General features: G+C 42.3%; 1 protein-coding gene across 1 annotated transcript in view; it reads right to left on the reverse strand.

Annotated features, from left to right (window-relative positions):
• Nucleotides 1-649: 649 nt before the first annotated feature.
• LOC104531366 (zinc finger and BTB domain-containing protein 46) overlaps nucleotides 650-15,214 on the reverse strand; it is a 31,758-nt gene continuing 17,193 nt past the window's right edge. Inside the window, 5 exon segments of the mRNA XM_010176222.1 lie at nucleotides 650-1,203; nucleotides 1,299-1,350; nucleotides 2,617-2,789; nucleotides 8,555-8,766; nucleotides 8,768-8,825. Of these exon segments, the coding sequence (XP_010174524.1) occupies nucleotides 650-1,203; nucleotides 1,299-1,350; nucleotides 2,617-2,789; nucleotides 8,555-8,766; nucleotides 8,768-8,825 (1,049 nt within the window).

Consider the following 15,214-nt stretch of genomic DNA (forward strand, 5'->3'; position numbering starts at 1 on the left):
GTACTCAAACATAACATCAATAAAACATAACGAGCCTTGCAACAACTTTCAAGCCCAAACAATATACCCTGTTGCACATTTGAACAAGCTGCATGTTTTTCTCCCTTAAATGACACAGAAAACCAGATTTTATAAAGAGCTCACAGGGCTGAGCAATCCAGGGCTTTCACAGCTCCTCATCTCAGGCAGAGAAACCCTGAAATGCCCAAATTGTCCAATGGACAGAGCACTAGAGCAGAACTCAGCAGACTGAATTCTATGATTAATTCTATTGCTAACACGCTCACAAGCTGAGGTATGTTATTTTCCCAGGGAATAAAAAGGAAAACTCCACCATTTCTTTTATAAAGCACTTTGAGATCTACTGATTAAAAAAAAAAGAGAGTTTAAGGTAGTATAAGCTCAGAGTATGATCACACCAGTAAGACAGCCAAAGTGCCCACTATATGGACTGACAGAAGTTATTTTCACATAACAACTGCACCATGGTTGCAGTCAGAGAGTACCTGGAACCAGCACGTTATCAACCTGACCAGCTTTGGGGAGTTACTCCACTATATTACACCCGTGGTACTTTTATTTGCAGCACAAGAACAACGGAACAATTTGCTTTTCCTAATTTCCAAGTGTCTCATGTAAGCAACAGCAACTACACATCCTCAGGATCCTTGTTGTGTCCTACACTGTCCAAAAGCTCAAAGCCACCCAGCTGGGCAGAGCCCAGGTAACACGCTCTCAGGTGGGTAGTGAGGCTCTTCTGTGTCCCAAAGCCCCTGCCACAAAAGAGACACACAAAAGCGCGCTCGTTCGAGTGCACAGACGTAAGATGCCGGTTCAAGTCTGTCTTGTCTCGAAACAGCTTGGCACAGTCAGGACACTGCATCTTCTTACAGCTGAAGTGGATGGTTTTCTCATGCCGATCCATGTTTGATTTCAGAGTGAAGCTGGCGGGGCATTTGGAGCAGTGGAAGCGGGCGAGCTGGCTGGGAGGCACGCTGTCGCTGTCGGCAAGGCCAGGCTGGGGGCAGCCAAGCAAGTGGAACGGGAGGAGCATGGAGAGGGTGTGCTCATGGGTGTGCTCCTCCAGCTCTTCAGCACAGTGGAAAACCCTCCTGCAGAAACCACAGGTCAGCCTCTTGGCTAAGGCTGAATCCAAGTTGTCGGTGGTTATGTCCATGTCTTCACATCGCCAGAAACTCGTATCTAAAATGGAAATACACACACACACACACGGACAAGTCAGTGTCTTCTGCTACACAATAAAACCAGCTTAAAATAGTATTTTTCTCTCCACTTACCTGAATCAGAGTTATCAAACTGCCAAAGTGCTAAAAATCCATCACAAGTGGCCTGCAAATGAGAAGCACATTTAAGTTGAGGCAATCATTTACACCACAGCTGCCTTCATAGTACTCAGACTCCCACCTTATCGCTGCCTTTGCTCCCTTCTTTAAGGGAAGCTCATCGCTGACTTGGCAACACTATTTGCCTTGACAAAGCTTCCACTGTCAAGTTAACTGGGCCATATTTTGCAAGACTTGGTATTTAAAGACAGTAACCAACATGCCTGTTTAGGTCCTGGGCTTCTTCATTTTTTAAAAAATGAAATAATGAAAGTCCTGAGTCTCCTAAAGCGAGACTCAATTTTCAGTCTCACTGAGCATCTGGAGCTGCCACTCAGGCCAGTGGGAAACACTGAGTAGAAAATGTCCAACAAAAGGAAAGGCAATTTTTTCCTTTAGCCCTCCACCACTACGTTTTCTTTCCACACAGAAAACAAACACCTTGTGCGTAGTTCCCTTTATGCAATGCTTTCTGGCATTGTTGATCCAAATTATAAAGAAAAGCTGGGGGTTTTTGTTTATTTTTTTTTTTTTTTTCCATAAAGCATTTGCAATATGCCAGCGTGCAGCAGATGGCAACCCTCCATGAGGCAGAGGCACGATGCAGCCTGGGCAGGTCTGCTGGAGACCAGGGAAGCGGCCACCAGCCGCTCTTACCAGCTCACTTTGCTCTAAGATAACTGCAAAGAGGAAAAAAAAAATAATAAAAAAAAATATCTGTGTTTCCACCTATTTGTTTAATGGAACTAAAGCCTCAATCAAAAATATTCAGAATAAGAAATGCCATAGAAAGCTAGGGATTTTATCTCAAACTCCTGACTCCTGTAATACAGAAGGCTGGCTTGCTTCTATCTGAATTTAGACAGTTACATGAAACCCAAATGCAAAATACAAGTGGGCAATGGTCTCAGCTATCTTTATACCATTATTATATTCTTGTATGCAATGTCTTGCAAACAAAGGGATTTACAATAAAAAGGGTATGTGTATATTATTAAAAAAAACCCCAACCAAAACCAATAGTTTTTTGAACACAAGTTCTGTTGAGGTAAGGCAGAAAGGATTAAAATAGGAAAGCACCAGCTCTGAGATCTGACAGACTTCTAGTTTTAAAAACTTCTAGTTTTAAAATTATCTGTATTTAAAAAAAAAAAAAGAAAAAAGAAGTATCTAAGTATCAGGTCTTTCAAACTACTCCTAACTGGGGAAGAGAATTTGATTAAACAGATACCTCTAAATTTAAATTTCTTTGCATTTTCCCCCACGATCTTACCTGGGCTGAGGAAGGCACCTCTCCTTTTATCATGGTTTCTGGTGACATTTCACCAGAAGAGCAGATCTCGGGGGGGCTCTGAGTGGCAAGGTGTGCTGAAGGCAGCGGGGGAGATGGTGCTTCCACTTTGCCATCACATTCGCCCCTTGAACGATTCAAGTTGGTGCCAGGCCCTGGGGAACACAGGAAACGAATCTCACCCATGTGAATTAGCACCAGCTGGTGGTTTTTAAAAAAGGCCTTATCTTCTGTCACTGGGAGGGAATGCAGCAGGACAGCGATGCCAGGCTGTTGGTTTGGTTTATTTATTTTATTTATTTATTTTTAAACCAGCCTCCCCACCCAGAACGCCTGGTCTGTGCGCGATGGCACGGCACGGTCACTAAAGAGTCCGTCGGGAGAAAGCAGCACAAATATCCAGGGCAATCACATTTCTGAAAGACACCTCTTGGAAAAACACCGTTCCAAACACAGACATTTCCATCTGCAAGTAACACACTGAAGATAAAACTTCATTCTACTACTGACTTTAGGAAAAATTATGTTAGAGGTTCAGATCTTGGGATTTGACCGTCGTGTTTTATTTGACATAGTACGTCAGTCCTCGATCTCAAAGTGCTTTACAAAAGATGGGAAGAAGTATTCCTTTCATTCTAGAGCTAGCAAGCATGGAAGTTCAAATATCTGTACAAAAACTATTCAATTATACCTGACAGTCGTTACATTCTATAATTCTCCCACAGTTCAAAAGGAAAACATTATTTGTCGGAAGCAGAATCGTACCCCTCTTGCCTGAGCTGTAGCAACAGCCAAATGGTTAAACAATATTCCAGAAAATGCAGTGGTAATTAGTGACCAATCAGTGTACAAATAAAGTCTGGGTAATCAAGATCAGCACACATTCCAAACTGTTAAACACAACTTTAATAAATACCTCGACTGAGTACTGGAATGACATATCCAGCAGGTCATTATTTTTGAAAAGCAAGCAGGCGAAATCAGTAAATATGGTATGAAAGTAAAGAAATTCGTATTTAAAGCACTCTGTGCCCTAAAGACTTTTTTATTTTTAACACAAAAGAGTCTGATTGAAACCTTTATGCACAGAAAAACATGCTCTTTAACACAACTACAAATAACCAGTCAAAGTTTATACCATGTCCAAAGACAATACACTGTGATCTGGGTCACAACAAAGCATTCGAGTGAAACCATACAAAATGTGAACAATCCCAAACTGAACTTGTTATCAGGTCTCAAAGGAAATTCTGCTCTCGTGCCACAAGCTGGATGTTTGATTTACCTCCCTGCTTTGATTGCAGATTGAAATCTTTTCACGACTTAGTGAACTCTATTCAAGTGTGATAACAATACCTCACGTTTTCATTCTGGCGGTGCTCATCTACTGCTGTTATCATTTAAAGGCAGGACAACAACGCACTAAACCCCTCTGAATTCAAGATAGGAAAAAAATAGGGGAAAAAAAAGTTAATTCCTGCCTGGCCATTCACACATTCCTTTTTTCCCTGACCATTCCAAACTGATTCCAACTGCCCTGTTTACACTGAAGTGACACACTGTGAGCACTGGCAACTTTGAGGCAGCTCTGGGTTGTATTTCCTTAAACAAACGGTATTTTAGTGTACAGTGAAGGTAAGCCACTGGGGTCTGGCTTAATTAATTCTTTATTAGCATCTTTACAGAGTTACACAGGTTCCTAAGAAACTATGCACTTCAAACAGGATAATGAACGAGCAAAGAGATAGAAGGAGAAACAACAAACTCAATCATCCAACACGAGCCACAAAGACGTACAACACAACAAAGTACAAAGATTATTTTTAAAACAATAATTAATATTTATTTAGTTTCAACAACTGCAAGACAAGAAGAGAAACCCACGTAAGTGACCCAGACTTTGTATGCAAGAACACAAACAGCACCTGAATTTACACTTTGTCCCATTCCCGTTAGTATTGTGAGAAAGCTTTTTCCCTCCTGAATTTGTATTGAAATGATTTTTAATGAAAAGTATTTTAACTTCTAAATCAGAAATCAAAAGCGCTGTCCTTCAGCCAGCTTTGCGTGAGGAAGGTGACAGATACACTGGTTAAATTTATAGGAATACAGTATTTTCTAACAATTGGACAGTAAACTACTGCAGAAAAGAGAAAGGCAAAGGTTATTATCTCTCATTTAAAATTACATCCATTCTCCCCTAAATCTTCATTTACTGTGTACTGAAAGTCCACGCCAAACTGAATAAGTCCCTCTCAGGAAAGCTGAGCACTGTATAAAATGTATGCCTTTAACACCCAGCACAAGTATAAATTATTGGCTCCAATGAACCGCTAACTAAAAATAACGTATTAGCTGGTTTGCCCAAAAGAAAAGGGCTCTGTGTACCAGGCAATCGCTTGGACAGCGAGCTGCAGAGGAATTGCTTCTATAAACAGTTTCAGTTGCAACAGGGTAAACAGGAAAAGCCAAACTTAGACATATAAAAAAGCATGCAATGTACTACTCTGGAAAAGTGGAAGAGTTGCCCTTTAAGGCAGTCAGTCAGTCGCCCCCAAATTTGAAAGTTTTCAGACTTTTTTTTTTAATGAGAAGACAAGGATGCAAACTAACCAACTCATGTTCTGATGCATATTAAAATTCCCATTCTCTTGATTACACTTGGCAAAACCAGCTACAAATATTCAACTAAAGCCTTTGTAACCGTAGGGAGCACTGCTACCAAAGTTCAGGACTGTAAATGGAGTAAGAGACGTTACTACAGCCAGGAGCTGAGCAGAGCAGCACTGCTCATGTCAGAAACCAGCAAGGAACAACCCGCGTCACAGACAAACCATGAAAACATGGAAAGACGAGGAAAAGTGAACCTCATACACTGGCTTATCTGAAAGACATCCCCAGTCACGTGTTACCCAGGTTCAGTACCTGATGGTACCCCAGGTGACCTCAGAGTTACCCACGAGTAACTGACACCTACTTTTTTCTGCATAACTTGCATGTTCTTTACGTGTCTGACCAGCGCACGAATGACGTCAATCTTGATCGTACACCATGAACATCAGAACTTCTCAGAGCCCTTCAGCTGCAGGTGATCTGGCAACTCTGTTACCCAAATGGTAAGATCTTTAAATTTCCCCTTCTGATTTTAAATTACTTTGAACTGGTTAATGTTAGAAATGCTGCATTTATGTTTGACTACATCACGGTGATGCAACATCCCTCCCGCACACCGGGCTTCATCCTCCGTCAGCAGAACGTTAAGTCATTTCACATTTCATGTGGTCATTACAACATACAGTGAGTTAGGAATAAAGAACGTGAGGTAAAACGAAAGCCTATGGGTATCCTCTATTAATTTCTGCAACAGTATGAACTAGGTATAAGAAAAATTAAAGTTCACAGTGCACGCTGTAACTCGGAGAGAACATTCCCTAAGAAACGACTCGTCAGAATTCCAGATGTGTGTAACACACTCTTCACCTCTGTCCACCCCCATTAAGTCTTTTCCTTCACAAAATAAATGTGAACGCTGCTCCTTGAGTTGGTTCTTTACCATTATTACAACGTAAGAGAATATGAAGACAATCCAGTTATAACAGTTAAATTAAAAACACACTTCACATTTTTTTTTTTAAACTCTAAGAGAGACTAACCACTTAAAAATATTGAAAATAGCGCATCTCCTTTTCAAATTAGGCAGATGAAAACGACCACGCACTGTGCTGGCTTTGTTTTGTTGGGGTTTTTTTACATAAAACTCTTGCTCACTGTGCTCCTGCCTACCCACAATGCTCCCCACCTTTTTTAATATAACCCAGGACTTAAAATGACTCAACATCCTCAAATTGTGTTTGAAGAAAAATGTGAAAAACACCTACAAAGCTATCACCAACCTAGACTGTGCTTTTAGATCTCCAGAATCTTCTTACCACTTGCTTTAATGACATTTTATACACTGAAAATTCTCATTAAACTTCATGTCCTATTGTATTCAGTAATGACCACTTAAAAGCAAGCGAGTCTTGTATAAAAACATCTTCTTCAAGTGATTAAAATAAATCGATACCTATGAATCTGAGTAAGATGAAAGAAAAATATGTCCCTTAACTCCCTGCCTCTCTAAAAATCCTCTTACCAGGCCACAGCCACCCTGAGAGCTACAGACCAAGCGAGCAGTTTTCTTTTTGCCTCACACAATTCACTTCACTTCCATAAAAATGGGAGAACTGAAGCTCAGCTGAACTAAATTCCACAGTGAGAAGAGTGGAAAACAGGCACCTCAAATACAGGCCGGGAGGATCTCCTCAGCCATCACACCCCTGAACAAGCCACAATTTACTCTCTTTTCTACATCTATCAAGCTTTATTTTAAACTCAGCTGATCTTCTGCCCACACCATTCCTACTCCCAAACTCCACTTCTCAGCTGGCTGGGCAATCTCTGGTTTCCAGCCCCAATTTATGACTGCCTTATACTCAATTTGTCTTTACGTCAAGTGCTCCTTCAGCTTTTAAATAAAATCTAAATCCTCCAACCAAGAGGAGGATGATGGATAGAGGGCAGCCCCATCATTATTCCAGTTTATCATGACAGAAGATGAAACCACTGATTTGTCCTGTCACGAGTCCCAGATCCGGACAGGCGATGGATAAATCATCCCTCTGCGCTCCCGCCCGTCCCGGTGCCAGCTGAGGGCACTCTTCTCACTGCACACACGCCCGGCGACGGAACCGTTGCACTGGATCTTTGCTGTTTCATTGCAACGAGGGGATTTGCAACCCAGGAGCCTACTCTGAACCATCTAAATGTGATTTTATTGGAAATCATTCAGAAAGAGAACTACTGTGGAAGAAACAAGAACACTGCATTAACAATGCCCCTGAAACATTCAAGCTGCAACATAAGATACATCTTTTTTTCCCCTCTAAATTTAGAAAGCTCTTTAAAAAAAACCCCAGTTCTGTTCAAGACAAGAGAAGCAAAAAGAGACACCAAGACTCACATTATATTGTGCAGTTATTTCTCCTTACCATACGACCCATGTGACCATTAGAAGTTATCTATTTTTTTGCCATTGAGGAAAGCAAGAATAAAACAATAGGTACCTCAAGTGAACTTTTCATTTGATTTGCTTGGTCAATTTTCTCAGTATAGTTTAAAAATAAATCTTTTCTGCTGGGAACTAACAGACGGTACCCAAAGCCATTGCTTGCTCTATATTATGTCACAAATGATATCCCCATCTTCTGAGAGTATTAAAATACAGCATTAATGTCTTTTTCTTTCTTTGTGCGCTAGAGAATCAAGCTCTTTTATGATTGCAATGAAGAAAATACAAAAATATGCTGAAAAATAAGCTGTGCACACATAATGGTACACATCAGCTGTCGCCAACAGATCATCAGTAGGAAAACATTCCCTGGTGGAAGTAACGAAACCATCAATAGCTGCTCATTACTTACATTGAGGTCTAGAAGTGACCAGCAAGAAGGAAATATCACGCGATTTACAAAATCACAACTCTTTCTGCAGACACAGAAGCAACAGTCAAGCCTTTCCACAGAAGTCAATTTTGGATTCAAAACCTTTGCAGCTACTTCTTTGAACAGGACTCGAGTATTTGTATTTTGTTTGTAAGTACTATTTTGCAAACAAGTCAACGGGAAATTTGAGGGTAAGCGCTACATATGCTAAATATTTTCCTTCTGTGGCTTCAGCAGTTAAATGTTAAAGTTGGATCCATATCAGACACAGGTTTCCAAATTTTATGGAAAGTGGGAGTAAGCAGGAGTTAAGACTGGATATAAACATCATCAGCAGAAATAAATGAGGCAGTGACCTGTATTTTCTTCTCAATAAACATTTCGCTTACAGTGTCAGTAAACAAAACAAAACAAAAAATAGAAAAACACCAACTTACGAGAGAGAGAATGGGTGCCTTTGGGTAAGTACTCAAACAGCAGAGAACTATCCTCTCCCAGCATGTCGGCTTTCAGAGACAGCAAACTGTTCTTACTCATGAGAGCCGCGCGCAGGTTGGCGACGGTGGCAGCCTGGAGCGCATCCTCCTTCTCCGGAGTCAGGGGTTGTGAGATGTAACTGGCCTCCCCACCCATGAGAGCTTCCTCCACGATCCGATCGCTCCACTCTGCTGTCAGAGCTGCTGGGCTCCGTCGCTGTCGCGTCCACACCTGTGTGAGGAAAGATGTCGTCAGAGATGCAGATGAATCGCCCAGACGAGGAGGCACAAGGACCACGCGCCCCTGTCAGGTCCAAATCACTCAGATCTGGGAACTGATCGACACCTGGTTTGCTTTATTGTCACCTTTAACACGTCTTGATCCCTTTCTCCTAAAGTCTGAAGATGAACTTGGTCGTTCAGGAGCTCGCTGGAAAGCACACCCACCCCACAGCTCGGGGGTTTCTGTTCTCCCACCCCGTGCCCATCTGCAGCCTCTGCTCCTGCCCCATCAACTGGTCAAGAACTGGATAAAACTGTATTTATTTATTTGTTTGTTTTAAACTCAGATTTCAGGATAGTCTGCTCGGACTGAAATTACTTTCAAACATTCAAGTTCTGTTTTTCCATAATTTTACTCCAGTAGTTTGAATTTTCCTTCTTTCATTTCTTCCTAATGATGAGGATTTTGGGGGAAAAAACCCAACTACAAAACAACAAATCCAAACCCCAGTAATAAACAACCGATAATAGTGGAATGCTAATTAGTGTAAATTCCTTGGGGTCATTTATTTGAGAAATACACACTAATCAGTGGTTCCCACCCTATATATATATCACAGGGTAGGTTTTATACAGAAACAATACCGTTAAAAATAAAAACCAAAACACAGATTAGCCACTTTACAACAGGTAGCTACCAAGAAACTGTATATAAACATAACAGACCATCAACAAAAACATCAACTAGTAAATCACAGAGTCACAGAATGTTGGGGATTGGAAGGGACCTCGAAAGATCATCCAGTCCAATCCCCCTGCCAAAGCAGGAACCTAAATGAGATCACACAGGAAAAACCCATACAAAAATGAAAAATGCCAAAACATTGTTTATTTCTGTGGTTTCGGGAGGCCTAGTTAGAGAGTCTCTCTGAACTTTGTCTTATAGTCTTAAATGATGTGTGTATTTTTATGTATAGGAAAGCTGACTCTTCTATTTCTCTCTACTCTTCACATGAAACAAAAAATTATCGACAGAGCGCTGTTACTCCATTTATAAAACGCTTAAAATGAATTGCTGTTACCTCACCCAGAATCTGCAGGAGCAGAACACACCTGACAGGCTCAGACCCCAACCGAGCACCTGGCTAAAGCTTCCCCAACGGATGGATGTGTTTGTAACCTGTGTCCTATCGAGGAGGGAAAAAATCCAAAGAGAGGCACTGATAGCGAGAGAGCAGATGGAAGAAGTTGGTGTTCACATCTCCAACATTTTATTGCCTCCTAATTCCAAATATGTTTAAAACTACTTCATGCAAGAGGCAGCTATTAGAGTGACACCAATGGTGGTATTACATGTACAAAATTAACACTTTTACAAGTTCATCTTGCACGTCTCAGGGCAGGGGATTCACATGGTGAAGGTTTCCCAGCAGCACAACTTCGGAAGGGGGAAGAGGAGTGTGGCACACTCACGCTCTGTTGTAGAGCTCAACAACTTCAAACCAGGGCAAAGACATCAATCTGCACAGCCTTATTAAAAAATGCTAATGAGGACACTGGTACAGTGCCGACCTTCTGTAACCTGGAAAACTGCTCAAGGAAAATCTGTATTTTTATCTCCATTTTACAGGCAGTAACTGCTGGAGAAAGACGCGGTCACTCGCTCAAGGTGTCCAGCCCGTGGAGCCAAGATCATTGCATGAACTTCCCAGTCCCAGCCCAGAGCACATCAGGTTCTTTAAGCAGTTTGAATTGGATTTACTAAACCATACTGTCCTGCCAGTCCCTCTCACTGTTAACTTTTCCCACTTCCTTTAAAAAACAGAAAGCCCCAAAGCAAACAATAAGGAAAAAACAATCATTAGCAGAGTACTGCTGCACCCCAGAGATGTGAGGAATAACCGAGGCTGGGGGCTGCAAACACAGCAGCAGCAGCAGTGACAGGAAGCATCAGAGAGACTCTCACTTTAAATCAAACCATTTTCCCTCCTCCATCTGTGTTTACTTGTATCATCTCATATTAAATCTTTATTAAATCTCAGCCAAGCAAAAGAATTCAACCACTTTGAATTTTTACACATTTTATCATCCTTGTATCACTGAGCGAGCGGTTAACGGGTACATCCATTTTTCTAAACGATAATAAAGTTTATTTTTAAAAAACCCCAAACATTTCCACATAAAGGGAAATTACAAGAGTTTAAAAACCAGCAGCTGCTACAGAAGGTGGCGAAGAAAGGCAATTCTAGCCCATTAAACCCGTAATGTAACAGCTTTATCAAATCAAAGCAATGCTAATACTGCTATTCCTCTGCTCCTCACCACCCACACAGCAAATCACTCGGGCCAGAAAGGGTGTTTGTCAACAAAGCGGGGTTGCCAGATCGGCGGGCAGGCAGTAAATCCCCTTGCCTTCTCTCCCAGCCTCTTTCATAGCCAATTACAGATGCTGATTGACAGTTGCCAGAATCCGTTGCTGCCTGCTGCACATAAACACTAATTGCTAAAACACACGCAGATTAATTGTAACCACAACAAGACATTAAACGTTCCTCAAAAGCCAAGATTAGAGACAGACAGTGAAACAGAGGCTTTAGAGCTTCCAGTATTTATAGCTGATGTAACCTAATCAAATACACATTAAGGCAAAATAAATATCCACTTAGTCACATAAGTACTGAAATACTCTCAGTACACCAAAAAAACCCCAAAATACATGAAGTTCCTCCTCACCCCACCTCCAAAACCACTTCTCCCTTTTCTCTAGAACGCAGCTTCTTTTAACAAGATTTAGCCAAAGAATTATATGAATCAAAAGTATCCGTCCCTGCCCAGTAATCCAAACTGTTTACTACAGCGCTTCAACAGGACGTAAACCAAGCTTTAGTAAATGAGCTTCTATTTTGCAATTATTCAAAGCAGCGGGTCAGGCAGCCGGCGGAGAGCTCCATCCAGCTCCTCCACATCTCATTCCTCACACCGCTGAGACAGTCCCCACCGCTGCCCGGACTCCAGGCACCGCTCACAGGAAATCCCGCTCGGGGCAGCAAGCTAAACGTGGGATTAATGCTGCTCTAAAAAACTGAGCTCATTACACTCTTTAGTAAATAATTATTTTGCAGTTATTTTGTTACGCCAGCCTCATTTCTAAAACATAGAAGGTTTAGAAAAGCTTTAGTCGTCTGTTGACTTGGAGGAATATTTGTTTGTTATTATTTTTAGTTCCAAATAAAACACGGGGAATATTTTTACAGTTTTGGTAACAGTATTTCTGTGCATCCCTGAAACTCCAAAAAAACAACATTTGATTGGTGAAGTTCTTATTTACACATGAAAGCCTGATTTCCTGGAGAAAAGGAGGCTGAGGGGAGACCTCCTGGCTCTGTGCAAGTCCCTTGGAGGAGGGTGGAGAGAGGTGGGGGTGGGTCTGTTCAACCAAGGACCAAGGGACAGGACAAGAGGAAATGGGCTCCAGTTGTGCCCAGGGCAGTTGAGATGAGATGTGAGGAAGAATTTCTTCACCGAAAGGTTGGTCAAGCATTGGAACAGGCTGCCCAGGGAGGTGGTGGAGTCACCTTCCCTGGTGGGATTTAAAAGACAGGCAGAGGAGGTGCTGAGGGACACGGGTTAGAGGTGGGATTGGAAGTGCTGGATTTATGTTGGACTCAATGATCTTAAAGGTTTTTTCCAACCACTGTGATTCTAGGATTCTGTGAAAAGGAATATAGGAAGCTCAATCACAAGCACCTTCTCACACTCATCACACATCCCAGCTGAGGATGGCACAACAAAATGCACTTTATTCCCAACCACGCCGACCAGGCAGCTTGAAGAGATCCACACCTGGTACAACACGAGGAGCACAACATCCCGACCACGCACAGGGGCGGCTGCTGCGTGGACATTTACACTGGGGCAGAACAACACCGGGCCACGTGCTTGCTCTGCAAGGGAAGGACAGCCACAGGAAACTCCACTGCTTTGCTGCACTATGCAAAGCCCAAATCCAGGTTGGAAATCCTATTTATCAGCAGGCATGCCATTGCTAACAGTAAAAAAAATGATAATAATTTTAAAAAAATTACCTGAAAGTCATCTAAACTGAGCTGGTATGAGAAAACCGAGCTGTCAAAAAAAAGAGAAGTACTCCAGACATCGGCCAGCCCCTCAGGAAGGGCCATGGCAGAAGTAAAGGTGATGTAATTTACTAAAAGTGTGTGAATGACACGCTAACGTGATAAATTGTTTTCCAAGATCTAGGAGAACACTGACAGAAAAAAGCATTAAATCTTGGTAAACAACTGAAAAAATACATGTGCCATTTCAAAAGACCAAGGAAAAGCTTCTCCATTTTAAAGAATCCATTTGAATACCTTCATTAATTACTTTAATATACAAAATGTTTTTCTTCTATTTCTTCTCCCTGTTTCAATTAAACCTGCTCACAGCTTTTTAAACTGAGCTGTAACCAAACCACCTCCTCAGGGTCTGCTTCTCTCACAGCACTTAGTTCTTGTTTGTATTCTGGTTTTACCTTCTCGGGAAACCCCCAGTGGTATCTTCTGTTGCTACCCCTACTCCCAGTGCTATTATTCTCCTTCATAATTTGTTATTTCAATCATTATTTCATCTTTGATTTTTATTTTTTCAACTTTCTTTCCTGCTCTCTCATGTACACAGTCAATCACCATTGTCCTGCCAGTTCCACCAGCATCCTTTCAACCAGACATCAGTGACACCATCAACTAAACCCAGCCAAAGTCTCTGGCTGCCTGCACTTCATGGACACTTGCCAAAGCTAGGGGTGATAGCAAGATCCCCCAACTACCTGGAGCTAATTAAAGAAACACTGGATAATCTTCTATCCTACTCTTATTTACAAAGCTCACCAGACAGTCATAAACAGGAGAACCAAATACCTTCCCTCCTATAGGCAAACGTGACACAGGGCCAGCAAGTCACACTGCTCATCTCCTTCAGAACACACCAAGAACAAAAACCCACAGCAAAGTTTATACTGGGAGAGAATATTCTCTCTTCACGTAAATTAGGGTGGAAAAGTGAAGGGAAGGAAAAACAAACCTTCAGGTACATGAATCCTGCTGTCAGAAACTAAACGGCAAGCGTCAGGGAAAGCTCACTTTGGAAACAAGAGTGACTGGAGTTCCTGTGTGAAGGGTTGTCAGCAGATGGGGGGCGAGCAGCTGTCTGACCTCTGACAGTGTCACTGCTCCATTACCTGCCTCCACTTTTAAGGATCATAAAATAAATTTGATTGGGAGTGACTTCAGGGCTACTTTTAGAGGTCGATCTGGCCGCTCAGGGTTTCATACAGTCAAGTTCTGAGTATCTGCAGGTAGAGAGACACCACAACTTCTCCAGGCCCTTACTCCATCGTTTGACCACCCTGAAAAGTTTCCTTCTTTCACCCCATGAGAATTTCCCTTCCTGTAACTCGTGTCCGTTACCTCTCACCCTTTCTCCATACACATCTGAGAAGGGCTTGGCTCTGGACAATCTCTCTACCTCTCTTTTCCTCAAGGTCTCAAAGGTCTCTTCCTCCAAGCTGTCTCAGTCGCTCCTCGTACACCGTATCTGGATGGCCTTGGCTGGTTTTGCTCAAGCTTGTCAAAGTCTTTCTTGTCCTGGAGATCCCCAAACTGGATCTGATACCCCAAACATGGTCTCACTTCCCCTGACATGCTGGGTATGCTCTTCACAAGGCACGCAGACCCCTCTTCAGCTCCTTGCTCACCACAACACACGTTCTGCAAAGCTGCTTTCTCGCTCCTTGGCTGCCGACCCATCCTGGTGCATGGGGTTATTCCGTCCCACACACACGACTTCACATTTGTCTTTGTTGAATTCATGCTGTTTCTGGCATTGCTGCCTTCCAGCAAATCATTTCTCCCAGTCTGATGCCATCCAACAACTTGCTGAGGGTTCACTCCATCCCACCACCCAAGCTGTTAATGAAAAAAGTAAAAGATCATCGGTCCTGGAAGCTACCTGTGATGGACATGGGCATCGTGGTTCCTGGGGTTGTTGTTTAGGATCTCCTGCACACAGCTGGGTAACTTTTAGTGCAGTGGTAAATGTAATTATTTTTGTTGTTTACCATATGACAGGTAGAAAGGGCAGAACAGGCCAGGAGAAGAGGTCCCAACATCAGCAACTTCTCCCACCCCCAAATACTCATTCTTACATCCTCCCCTGCTACTCCCTCAGTTGGACCAAGACCATATGTATAGTTGTAAGGTGAACTTGAGACAGGAACTAATATGTTAAAAATAAAATTGGTTTATTAAAAAAAAAAAAAAGGGTTATTTTTAAACCCTGATCAGTTCCCCATTCCGCTGCACAGACATCTTCACCGGAACAACTGCAGGAGAGCGTGGG

This window comes from Antrostomus carolinensis, unplaced genomic scaffold (genome assembly GCF_000700745.2).
Source record: "Antrostomus carolinensis isolate BGI_N321 unplaced genomic scaffold, ASM70074v2 scaffold10229, whole genome shotgun sequence".
In the NCBI taxonomy this organism is placed as follows: Eukaryota; Metazoa; Chordata; class Aves; order Caprimulgiformes; family Caprimulgidae; genus Antrostomus; species Antrostomus carolinensis.